At 39.3% G+C, this 12,866-nt stretch overlaps 2 protein-coding genes across 4 annotated transcripts; one reads left to right on the top strand and one right to left on the bottom strand.

Moving 5' to 3' along the window:
• Window positions 1-2,552: 2,552 nt before the first annotated feature.
• On the top strand, window positions 2,553-11,333 carry LOC108135224 (glutathione-specific gamma-glutamylcyclotransferase 1). 3 transcript variants are annotated; one of them, XM_017255857.2, is made up of 5 exons: window positions 2,553-2,866; window positions 8,365-8,855; window positions 9,793-9,828; window positions 10,454-10,532; window positions 10,594-11,333. In XM_017255857.2, the coding sequence occupies exons 2-5, from the start codon at window positions 8,541-8,543 to the stop codon at window positions 11,028-11,030; spliced, it is 867 nt and encodes a 288-aa protein (XP_017111346.1). In that variant the 5' UTR covers window positions 2,553-2,866; window positions 8,365-8,540; the 3' UTR covers window positions 11,031-11,333. The 3 variants fall into 3 exon arrangements, with proteins under 3 accessions (XP_017111346.1, XP_017111357.1, XP_017111368.1); XM_017255868.2 differs by lacking the exon at window positions 2,553-2,866 and adding an exon at window positions 8,106-8,244; XM_017255879.2 differs by lacking the exon at window positions 2,553-2,866 and having other exon boundaries at window positions 8,267-8,855.
• Window positions 11,334-11,342: 9 nt separating this feature from the next.
• Window positions 11,343-12,858, bottom strand: LOC108135217 (26S proteasome non-ATPase regulatory subunit 13). The gene is made up of 4 exons (XM_017255844.2): window positions 12,639-12,858; window positions 12,470-12,583; window positions 11,882-12,412; window positions 11,343-11,821 (listed from the first exon to the last, which is right to left on the bottom strand). Exons 1-4 carry the CDS (start codon window positions 12,746-12,748, stop codon window positions 11,428-11,430), a joined length of 1,149 nt encoding a protein of 382 aa, XP_017111333.1. The 5' UTR covers window positions 12,749-12,858; the 3' UTR covers window positions 11,343-11,427.
• Window positions 12,859-12,866: the final 8 nt, after the last annotated feature.

Raw genomic sequence — 12,866 nt, 5'->3', positions numbered from 1 at the left:
AACAATAAATAAAAAAAATTAATTTAATTAATTTTTTTTTTTGATTAACTCACAATTTTTATACTGCAGCCGCGCTATCCATGGAAAGCCACCTAAGTTCTCGTTTGTGCCATCAATAGAAGAAGGTAAATAGAATCCGCAAATGTCTTTACCGCGCAGCACATTGCCCGGCTGGAAATCATCCATTTCCGAAATTATCTGTTCCGTATCTGGAAGAGAACATCGATAAGTACAATGCAGTTGAGGTTGAGTAGCAATCTAACCGGTTCTACAGGCAATGGAGAGTAAAATAAATCCAACATATTTAATTTTATAGAACAAGTCATGCTAAAAAAGTGGTCAAGTAAAAGCGATCTTAAAAGATTGTAGTTATTGAGCACTTATTTCGTTCCGAACGAAGGTCAGAATGTCGCTGTTTTAAATTCAATAGCTGTAATGTCTATTCAATTTTGCTTTTATAATTAGGTTTATTTTATTTTATTTTTAAATATTAAAAGACACTTATGACTGTTTAATCTAAACGGAATTTTGTAACACTACAAAGAGATATAAAAAAAAGTACCAAGGAAAGCTTACTTACCAGTCCCTTCTCCCAATCCAGATATTGCACTTACCGTCAGTGCAAGGAGAAGAATGTTTCGTTCCATACTAGACATATTGTCGCTGTGGGTTCTAAGCTGAGACTAACGCCGGTTGAGATCCAGATTGCTACTATACTTTGATATGGGACGTATTTTCTGCCTTTGCCTCCCACGGATTGCGTGATACACTGGAAGCATGAAGCAATTTAACATTCACTGCTAACAGGTTATTCCCACAACACTTATTAATGACGATGTTGTTGTTATATCATTTCATTTGTAATTCTTTTTGTGTTTTTGACTTTGCTTACTTTCTGTAGGGTTTACTTGGTTTTTTTTATTTTTAACATGAAAAACAAAGGTCTGAAAATGTAAATCCCTTCATACAAACCTACATATAATAATATGGTAATAATATTTAATTATTTACAATTTACAATTTCAACTATAGTTTTTTCAAAGATTACAATAAATCCAATACATTTCTTAGCAAATTGCACTTTTCTAATAAAATCTTAAACAGACATTTTCATGAATTCCCACAAGACGGCGCATTTTCAAACGAAAAGCCGTATAGATGGCGCTAACTATTTCAAACAGTTTGGTAGCCTTGCAATCTTTTTAAGTATATCTGGCAACGGTACGACGCTTAAAACTTAAAAATACAGTAAAGCTTCCGCTGCTCGGACCACATATGTAAAGAAAAATATTAAATGAGACGTTTTAGGATACGAAAAAAACAAATCAAAAATAATTTTAAATTGAATGTTGAATAGACATATTTAATTTTATTGGTTGAGTCAACAACAAATAATTAGTCATTACATTAAATATATTTCAGCACAATATATTTTTTTCTTAAAGAGGAGAATATTTACTATCATTATTGAATACTTGTCTTTCGGTTACATTTAATCAGTTTAAAAATACCGCTGATGCTTACCAACTTTTAGCTGACGCAATTTTAACGAACTTTAGTGCAGACCGTTATCAATTGTGTTGGTGTTTACTTTTACCGAGGTTATATCTAAACTGAAGGTTGCGGGCGCATTTTGTAATCAGTCAGGCACTTCCGAATCGAACACGCTGCACATCAATTTCCAATTAAGACAATTAAGATGCGGCAGTGTGTGCTTTTCTAGATCTGAGTTCTCAAATTACACCTGTTGTTCGTTTTTCCTGTTGCCAGGTGGCAATTGAGGTTGTTGCTTTTGCATTTTCTGCTTTCCATTCATAAAATTGCGCTGCATACGGCAAGAGTGCGTATGAATTGCGTCAGCCAATGCATATAGGGTGAGAAATAGAGAGGGAGAGAGTTGGAGAAATGTGGAGTATTGGGGATAGAGAGTGAGAGAGATGCGTAATTTCTCTGCGCAAAGAGAGCGTTCGATAAAAGAGTGGAAGGCCGAATGTGGAAAAGGCAGCATCAAAGTCCTTGGAGCTTCATCATCAAAAGTACACCGGGGTAAATTACAAAAAACTTTTATTTTTCGTTTTAATATTTTGTCTAAACTGAATTGTTTTTAACATTTCGTGTTATTATTTTGTTATGTTTCCATATGTATATATATTTATTTATTACAATGAGTTCATATATTTGGAAGTCATTTTTAATATTAAGGTGAACTAATAAATATTAAAAAATAATCAGGTTTTTTCCAGTGCACTTAATAGCGTAGCATTGTCCTTTGTACTTATGTACTGAACTAAGTGTGTACATACGTATGTATGTACTTTAAAAGTGATAAACACAAACATAACTTAACTCGTAATAATTACTCACTCTCTTGTGCCGGTTCAGGTTTGTAATGAAATTCATCATATTTTTACCTTTTATGCTCGCTCAGCGAGAAATTCGCTGAAGAAGAAGAGGCTGACATTGATGGGCGGGGACGGGTGGCAGAGGTCCCCCCTCAGGAGCATTATTTGAGAGCGAAAAACGGCGAAATTCTCGCATTTACATTGGAGCCGTCGGTTGAGACGGTCGCTCTGCTCCATCTGCCTGCGGAAAAGCAAGATAGTGATTGTGTGCAAGAGAGAAGAGGGTATCGCCTGTCGGAGTTGTTATTGTTTACATTACAAGGCGCGCGAAGAGTGCGAAATGTTATTGTTGTTATTGCCACGCAGCATGGCACAACGGAATAGAAAAAGCTGATAGAAACGGAAAACGAATGGAGTAAATAAAACTAGAGTGTAGTGCAAAAGTTGAACGGAAATTGATAAGCGAGAAAAAACGGTCATAATTGCTGCGTTTTGTACCTGTGAAAGTGGTTTTAAATGGCGAGGTGGGTAAATTGGCACTTAATTGTTGCATGTGAGTGATCATTGGGGATGTATATTTGTCATAAGTGTGTCAGTGTGCCAAGTTGAGAGCTTTCAGTGTCAACACGTGCACATACATACATACAATTTATTTACCTTGCTGTTTGCTTACAACACTTTGTTGCTGTAATTGCTCAGCCTTATCAGAGTGTGCGTGTGTGCGCTCTCTCTTTTCCGTTATCTTTTGCCCCCACAAGCTCTCTCTCTCTCTACCCTCCCACTGTCTCATTTCCTCTCTTTGAAAAATTTTGATTCAAAACAGATTTTAATTTATTTTTGCGTTTGTTTACTTGTATACTGCGTGCTTGTAGATATTTTTAATAGTTCAATTTATTGCTCAGTCACTGTACATGCAATCCGTTGATGCAATAACCCAGAACTTGGAAACAGACAAATGCATTAAGAAATCAGTGAAATATGTGAAATTGCTAAATATATGTCAGATTAAACATATGTTAATTTTAAATTTAATTATTCTATTAGAGTGAGAGCTTAAAAACGCATTTCTTGCAAATAGTTTCGAAACACTGTGCCTTAAAAGGGTTGAAAATATTTGTCAATTATTTTATATCTCTTAAAAAAACTTATATAAATACGGTTTACTCACTATTACATTACAACTCAATTTATTTAGTTCTTTGTTTCTTGTTTCGCCTCAAATTAAACTTCTTTGTTTCTGTATTTTTTTTATAAAAAAGTTGACAAGATATAAAATTGAAACGCAGTTTTTTCTGTACATGAGTAAGATTTTTATTACATAAAGAAATTTCAGTTCAAGAGACTATTGAGAATATGGTTTTATTTAATGTTTACGTAGACAGAATTTTGTAGTATATTTTATTTTAGAAGTTGTCAGATTAATTGCTATATTTTGCAGCCCACTTTATGACATTGTTAGCTAAAAAATATAGGGAAGGAAAATTTGACATTCCAAAGGTAAAACGATTTACTTACCAAACGTCGGAAAACATAAGTAGTAGTTTTAATGCAGTAATTTTAGAACTTTAAATAGCATTTTCAGCAAAAGATTTGGGGTGTCATTTTTTGGCACGTTCCATTTGCATTCTACTATTTGAAACTTGCGCCGAATTATTGGCATTCTTTGAATAGATTTTATTTATGTATGTATATATTTAACAGCTGGCCACGACAGTAACCCCTTTAAATTAATATCGGCTTCAAGGTGTTTTGCGGACCTTTAAAGGACAAATAAACTCCATTTGCAAATTTATTTATGGATACTTAAAAATTAAAAAAAGAAAAACATATAAGAGCTTGCCAAATTTAGCAAAAAACAGAGTGCAGAGTATGCCCGATCAAACATTTACTTTTTTATTAAAGAGTAAGAGTAAACTTCCTGTTAAAGTTTAACTGTTTTGGCTAAATAAATCTTTAAGTGCAAAAGGCAAACATCATTAAAGTTAAATATAAGTCTTGCGGTTAATAATAGTCTTTGGTTTTGAATATACGGACGGATTGAGCGTCAGAAAATTCGGCGAATAAGAGAGCCACACGTGTGTGCCAACTAAATCAAAAGAAACAAATACTAAAAATGCGCAAAAGACAATAATCGGGGGTTGCTTGGACTTGGTGTGTGAATGCTTTACAAAGCGAAAAATTAGGCCAGATGTGTTAATTGATATGTGTGTTGAACTCTTTGCATCTGACCAAACCGAATAGTTGTTTACCTTTTTGCGCTATAGTCCAACCGGACTGTCTGGCGAACTCTTTTATCTACCGGTTGGCTGTAGTTCACACATCTTATCTTTACTTTCAAGGGGGTACAAAAAATGCAAATCCTTATCAGACGCGTTTCGTCTCCAAGACCCAGTCAAAATGAAGTCTTATCAGTTCAGCAAAATTATATGGTCATACGGCTAGCGCGCGACTATAAATTGCATACTCGAGTTTTGTCGGTCTGCTCGATTATTTATCAATGAACCTACCTTCGCCAAATAATCTTGATATGGTAAAGAGGAAAGAGGCAACAAAAACCAATTTAGCCAATTTAGTATTATGCACAATAAAATAAAATATATTTTTAATTGTTTAATTAGAAGTGCAAAATCAAGCAGCCTGGTTTATTATGTTATTCTCAAGTGTTTAATTAAGAAGTAATAAATTTAACAAGGTCCCAAAATTGAGTTACCTTTGAGAGGCTGGTATGTTTATTTTGATTGCAATAGACCAGTTTTAACTTTGAACTTAAATATAAAAAATACTTCAAGAAAAGCTTATGACTACTCTTATGACTATGTTTTTTTTATTTACAAATTGTCACAAATTGTGACACTAATTTGTGACTCACAAAGCTTAAAATAAATGTAATTCAATAAAGAATTGTATTTACTAGAATATGGATAGTTAAGGACTACTAATATAGTGTTGCTTGACATATAACATGTCGTAGCATTCTATTAAGACGCTTAGCTTACCTAATCCAAACCATTTAACACTCTGTCAATCTCAATTGTGATCATTCGCCGAGCGATGAAAGTTAAATGAGAGAATCGCAAATGAGATAAGCCCGACAGAAATTTAGACAGCTGCACGTAAATCCCCCATCCAAAGCTAAGCCCTGATCCAAATGAAGTATTCTGTTTGTGGGTTCGTGTGTTTTGTTGATTTCGACAAATTTCATTCCGCCCCCAAGATACTTGTACACTTTTATGCCCCCCTAAAAAACGTACGCTGGCATGCCATGTACATGTGATATCAATGGGCCTAAGGCTTTGCTGTGTATACATACATAGAAAACGGAGCACAGAATTTTTGTGTGTTCTGCGCCTGTTACCCAAGCACAAAAAAAATTTGATTTAGCCCCATTGGAGCCCTCCCTTCCGATTCTTTGGGACCTATAATCACTTACCCAGTCCACAACCGATAAAAACTATAGATTGCTATATAAACAATTTTGAGAAAAATTGGTTAACCTTGAACCGTTGGCAAAAAACTTTCACAATGAAAAAAGTTCAGTATCAAGGACCCAGAAATGTGTAGCGAGTCGATTTCGGAGCGTTTTTCGTTTGGCAAACGAGCAGTGGCCAACGCTACGTATACGTAACTAAGTCGTAAGGCGAAAGAAAAGTCATATATGAATGTGTGTGTCTGGTTTTGAGGATGTGGAGGTGTCGTAAACACAACACACATGCCAGATTATCTCGGTGTGCGTGCGGATGTGCGTCCTAAGGTTTTTGAACATGTTTTTCTGTAATTTTCCATCATCCAGCCTGTTTTTAGGTCAATTTATTTATGCAAAAATATCATAGCCCAATGAAGAAGAAGAGAAAAAGATTAAAAATAAAAAAACCAAAACCAAAAAAAAAAACCAAGAAGACTGGTATTTAGAAACAGCGTATGAAAACAGAAAGCTCACAAATACTCTGAAATTCCCTCGGCATTTCGGGAAGGCGGCAATCAAAACAAAGTGTGCGAAATGTTTAAGTTTATGCATACACGCAAAATAAAATAGCTAAAAATACAAACAAATATGCACAAGACTATACATACATTTGTACGCTTATATATCGAGCATGCCTCGTTAATGGGACCTATCACGATTCGATGGTGTGGCACATACACACGAAAAAATTGGGAATTCAAAAATAATAGTCTTTAGACCAATTTAAAACAATTAGGAAAGTTTAAAATAGTTAATTAATATATTAGAATATTCTAAATATTATGGCAAGAATCTTTACTTTACTTTTGAATGAATTTAATTTTTATAACTAAACATTATCTTTTCTAACATTGTGAGTTTTTGTGTGTACTGATACAAGCATAAAAAACAAGTATACGTACCGTCGGCCATTTAATATTATGTACTTGGTCATGAGCAGCACCGTAGTTAGCACGGCGAAAAGATCGGTCACACATATTTAATATAAGACCACCCTGCTCTCCGTTCCCCTCTTTGAACTTGCGAAAGTTAAACTTAAATGAGATTTGCTTTTCGCACAGCGAGCTATCAATACTCTTTTATATAATTAAATGAAAGTATTTAAGATATAACAAAATTTAAATATAATTAATTTTCAATGAACAAATACAGGCCAATTAATTAATAAAACAATCTTCTTTCGCTCAAAAGGCAGATATTAGCAGATACCTAAAGAAGTCCACTTTAAATATTAATAAAATAAATAAATTTTAAAACAGATAGCCGAACAAATTAACTGATAAACTTATCTAAATAAGAAGCAGTGCTTAAATATTTTGAAAATACTCAGTGCGAGGACATAAAAAAGCGTTATATGTATATATATATATATATATATGTATGAGTAGATGCAGATAAATATTCTTTGCGATAACATCATAAAGAAAAATTAAACATAGACTTTGAAATGAGTAGAAAGTTTCAATCGAATAATAATATTAATATTACAAATTGCTCTTCATTGCTCACTAATGCAGACCTAAAAAGATCATAAATCAAGAAGCAATCTTATCAAAAAGTCTCGTTGGTTGCTGTTGACTTTGATCTAATCACTGTAATAGTTACATCAGCTGGTTGTTGCCAAGCAACCACAATTTATTATTCGGAATCAGGAAAATCCTGGAAAAACAATTATCATAATAGTAAATATCAGTTGAAGTGATTTGTTTGGCGACCTTATTCGCCGTCTGCCTGGTTATATAATCAATATTAAGCCGACAAGGATCTTTATGGTCCGTGATTGGCAATTTGCAAAATCATTTCTTAATTTGAGGCATTTATATATTTATAATTATTAAATGCCCGAATTTATGACTGATCCTTCAGTTCAAGGGTTTTTTTTTTCATCACGCAGCTGTTTTCCAGCTTGGTCATTATATGATCGGTTATTATTAAGCGTTTATAAGGTATATAAATATCTGACTGTATTTAATTGTTGTATTATTTATGGACGTGTTTGGGCAGCAAGTCACCTTTACCTTAATCCAATGCCCCAAGATTTTTGCCACAATTCTCGGTTGATAGTGAAACTAGACTGGGGACGGGAGTGAGGGGGCGAGGGCGAGAGAGCTTTGGCGAGCGGCAATTTAAATACTCGTTCGCCGTATTCAAACCTATAGATAAGTCTTGAGAGTCGTCAGACAGAGCGTCATAAATATTTATTTTACATTTTTATTTTTTTTTTTTCCTCCGCTCTGTGCTAGTCTTCTTCTTCGCGAACGTCGGGGTGTTGGAAATGATTTCGGTATTCGCGCTGGGCGGTTTAGTTCCCGAACGCTCGCGGAACTATTAGGTCGCAGTCGGCGCGAAAAGTCTTCCCAGCATTAACTAAATCAACCAAGTAACATATATAGCAAACTTTAGCCTACGAAACACACTGAACACCGGAACCACCCTCAAGTAAGCTAGGGATTAGGTTTCGGCTGAAATACAAATTCGTACTTGTAGGGCTTATTGGAAGTAATAGTGAATCCAAATTTCGAGTTTTATGTAACATCGCTGTGCTCTGGCCATTCACAGAATCTCAGCTGCCTTTGGAGCCGTCGGCCAGCAAGCAATGTAACACTAGGAGCCGGAGCCTGCAGCCACCAGCATGCCCAGATAGCGGTCCCAGGATCCCCGTCCCGATCTCAACCAGGAGCAGCAGCCAACAGATCACATCCACGGAAATTGAGGGATACAACTGCGTACAAGACATGGCTCACTTCAGTGGTCATCGCCAGCCGGCGGAAGTGCCGGCCCATTTCAAAAATCTCTTCACCAATGGCCAATTGGGAGCAGCGGAGGAGAATAATAATGACGACCAGAATGAGCAGGAGAATCGTCCCAATAATAATAACAACAACAACAACAACGAGGGACCCTCGGATCCCGCCTGCTGGGTCTTTGGCTACGGATCCTTGTGCTGGCATCCTGGCTTCACCTACACCAAGTGCATTACGGGCTACATCAGGGGCTATGTCCGCCGATTCTGGCAGGGCAACGTCACCCACCGCGGTTGTGAGGAGAAGGTGAGTGGGATTACCCAAGTCGGGACTCTAGACAGGTCTAGCCCTCGTCTGTTAGCAGCTTTCACGTATGTTTACCCACCAACTAGCAGCAAATAAGTGAGCTGGTAATTATTTTATTGCCCCCTGCTATTTGTTTTAATGTTTTCGTCTGCGAACAGCGTACGTCGGCAGTTGGCAGTTTTTAATGTGGGCAAAGTGATCAGAAGGCACGCTTTATCGTTATCTATTCGTCGGGCGTTATCAGCTGTGTGTGGCTAATGGCAAACAACAAGTGAAATTAGCATTTGCCAGCGTCTAGAGCTACTGCCAATTAAGATACCGATTGCGTTTCAATTAACATATGTGATTTGCTTGCTAAACAAGTCAGGACAAGCCCCTTGGAATAGGTATCAATTCGATTGGATGCTTAAAAATATCTGAAAACCAGTTGGGAATCGTAGTACGAGTATTTTTGTTTAAAATGGGGATAATATCTAGCCCCTGTTTTTGGTCCACTTGTGTTGATCAACTGTTGTAAGTCAATGTCTTGGATTAGATAATCGCATTATACTATCGTTAATAGTATCATCTTTCCATAATAATTCGTTCATTACATTTTTACGTGTTGAATAGTACATGCAGTTCATGCAGTTAAGGAATTTTTCAAAATTAATAAAAATATTTTCGTATTTTCCCTGCAATCTCTGCTACTGTTGCGATCATAAGAAAAGTCAGCAATTTCGAAATAAGTCAAGGTCCATATATAACCCTATAGTAATGCATTTGTGTAAATGTCGTAAATAAAGCAAATATACAGAAGGTAAACAAACAACGAGCTGTGTGCAGGCGAGACCTAGCCCTCGCTCTTTGTGAAAGCAATAAATACCGAAGCTCCACAAATATAAGTGTATGTAATATATAGTCGAGTGCTAATGTGTACTTTCATTCTTTGTTACAGCCTGGACGTGTTGCAACGCTCGTTGAGGACAAAGAGGTGAGTGTGCCACAGTTTGTGGGGGGAAAAATGAGTAAAGTAAAAACAAAAAGTGATTTTGCCGTTTGAATTTCCCAAAGTAAGCCCCATTCCGTGTTGGCGGTAACTCTCGAAGTGTTTTACGTTCCGATAGTCCTACCAACTCGTCCATATCTAAGGTTAACTCTGGCAGATTTCCGCAGACAACCTGACCGAAAAGATTCGTGAGAATTCCGGAGAAAACCCTCTCTTCATCAACAGCCAGGCGGATTTCCGCAGAATATAGGCGAATGCAACCCTACGGGTGCACTTTTTACGCCTTGATACTTTCTATCCTAGGCCCGGGGACTTTCGCCCAGGGCATTAGCATTGGAGTTACCAGGAACTCGTTTTGTGGCCCCGAAAGACAAGCATGGAAAACTCAAAGCGGTCACTCACAGGCCGCGAGTAGCGCTATTTATACATGCCATCTGCGGAAAAACGGGTTGGGAATCATAAGCGGCAACGGTGCGCGATAAGAATAGCACACCCGAGTCTGAAATACACGAGTTCAAACCCCAACCAAGGCGGCTGCTGATAAATATTTTTAGATTTATGTTTATTATTATTTTTTAATATTATATATTCCTTTTTTTTTTGATTGCAGGGAATCACTTGGGGTTGCGCCTATAGAATAACAGGCTGCACGGCTCTGGATTATCTCAAGCAGCGCGAGTGCACACTGGGTAAGTGAATCAATTGAAAAATGGCACCAAGATTAGAACTCACATATATTGAACCCAACAGGTGGCTATGCGACAATTGATACGAAGTTCTTCCCGCGCGTCGCCTCCCAGGACACGCCCTTTAGCGGTGAGGCGGTCGAGGTATTAGTGTACGTGGCCACGCCGGAGAATATCCACTGGCTGGGCGATGATCCGGTGGAGGAGATTGCCCAGCAGATAGCCACCTGCAGCGGACCGAGCGGCCACAATGCCGAGTACCTGCTGCGCCTGGCGCTCTTTATGCACGAGGAGATTCCCGGCGTAAGGGACGATCACTTGTTCGAACTGGAACGCCTGGTTCTGGAGGAGCTGTACCGCCGCCAAATACCTCTGTCCTCGGTGATGGGCCGCAATCCGGATAGGATACGGCGCGACTCGCACGAGGACATCCGCCGCCCGCCATCCTTTGAGTTCACCTCCCGTGTGCCGGATACGAAGTTGCGCTGCCTGAACATTTGATTGCCGGCGTGCTGGTGGCCGGAGAAGGCGGTTTCAGCTAGTGATAGGCAGGCCGCTTTAATTGCTACGGCAAATTCCAAATTATTGATCGACATTTTAGCTTGTTAGGTAACCAGAGTCTATCGCCAAATTTGACGTATTTTAAAATTGTAAATAATCCTAGCCCTAACCGTAAGCACTAACTCCTCGATAAGTGATCTGATATAGCCAATAAGCTAGGATAAGCCAGTCCGTAAGCACAAATAACTTTTTACACGCAAAACTGTCAGGGAGTTAAATTAAAACGAAAAGAAACTAACACAATCACAATCGTTCGTTTTGGGGTTTTAATTAAATACAAAAGCGTTTGCGCAAGTGGAAATTAGTGGGGACCATCAAGATCAAGCGAAACCTTAAACTAATTGGTGAGAATCTCGGCGGCACGATTCTCCATCAGCTTCTCCATGTTCGTGATGGCGCCCATCCAGGTGTCCAAAGTGCTGGCCATGCCCACGATCTGGTTGCGATTGAGGACGCGTGGCTGCACCCAGGACATGTTCACCACTCCAGCCACTTGGTCGATCTCGCCGCGCACCAAATCCAAAGCCAGAGCCTTCATGATGAGCAGCTCCACCTCCTTCGCAGGCAGTTTGGTCTCGTGGGCGATGTCAGTGAAGGAGATGGCCCGCTCGATGGCCGAGCGCTTGAAGGTCATCTCCATGAGGCACAGCAGGGAGATCTTCTGGCGCAGTTTGACCTCCTGGGCGGCCAAGTCGGGTATCTTGGACCAGATTTTCTTCATGTCGTTGAATCTGTCGATATAGAGAGATTTTTAATAACTACGCTTTAAAGAATCCAGTGGCTCTACGCACTTGTTAATGTCGCCCGTGTTGAAGGCTTTAAGGAGCTCCATCAGCCACTCGTTTTCCGTGCCCTTCAGTGACTCCAGGATGGGATGCGCCAGCAGCTCTCCGATGTTGTAGACGCCATCGCCTAGGAGGGCAGCCAGACCCAAAAAGAAGGCCTGCTGGGCCCACTGATCGCGCGGGTAGTCATCTAGGGAGCAGCCCAGGAACTGCAGGCCACACCGGTAGTAGTCGCTGTGCTTGCCCACCCGGCGATAATACTGGGATGCCAGCATGTAGTACTTTCCGTGGACGGGCGTCACATTGCCCGCCTCCTCCAGAACATCGCGCAGCTCCTCGATGATCTTCTTGGTGGCGTTCAGGTCGTTGAGGTTGCTGAGGTAGAGATTGCCCTGCATCACCTGCAGATACCACACCGCCTCGTCGCAGATCTTCACCTTGTCCTTCATCTTCTCCAGGAAGTCGATGGCCTCCTTCTTGTCGGCTATGTTGTCCACCACCACCTCGAGGATCTGGATGAGTCCGTAGGGGTTTATCCTGAAAATAACAAGTGTTTTGAAGATACTGCCGAGTCATCCAATGAGGTCGACTCACTTGGTCTCGAAGGTGGACAAAAAGTTCTGGTAGAGCTGCAGCAACGCGGTTTCATCCTGCAAGGACTCGTGGCGCACGAAGGCCACCAGCTTGATGGTCAGCTCGTTCCAGAGTCTGTAAAATATGTAAGTTACAAGCTGTAAATTGGGTTTTGGACCTCAAATCTCACTTTTCATTGTAAAGTTCCTCGATGAGCGTCCACTCTGCAGCGAGATCTTTGTTTGTGGTCTTCTTTTGGGCCGCCAAGTATGCGGTGACTGTCGCCTGTTGGTTGGACATTGCAACTGCGTTCGGATCTGCGCTTTATCCCGAGTAAATTCCAAATTTAACGTTTAATGTTTTCCCAAACTACAAAAATTGCAAATCACAATCGCCGACGCAGCTGTCAAATTGACAA

This window comes from Drosophila elegans, unplaced genomic scaffold, assembly GCF_018152505.1.
Source record: "Drosophila elegans isolate 14027-0461.03 unplaced genomic scaffold, ASM1815250v1 contig_476, whole genome shotgun sequence".
Lineage (NCBI taxonomy): Eukaryota > Metazoa > Arthropoda > Insecta > Diptera > Drosophilidae > Drosophila > Drosophila elegans.
Note: the sequence above shows the minus strand (reverse complement) of the source record. Positions and strands in the feature narration are given on the sequence as shown.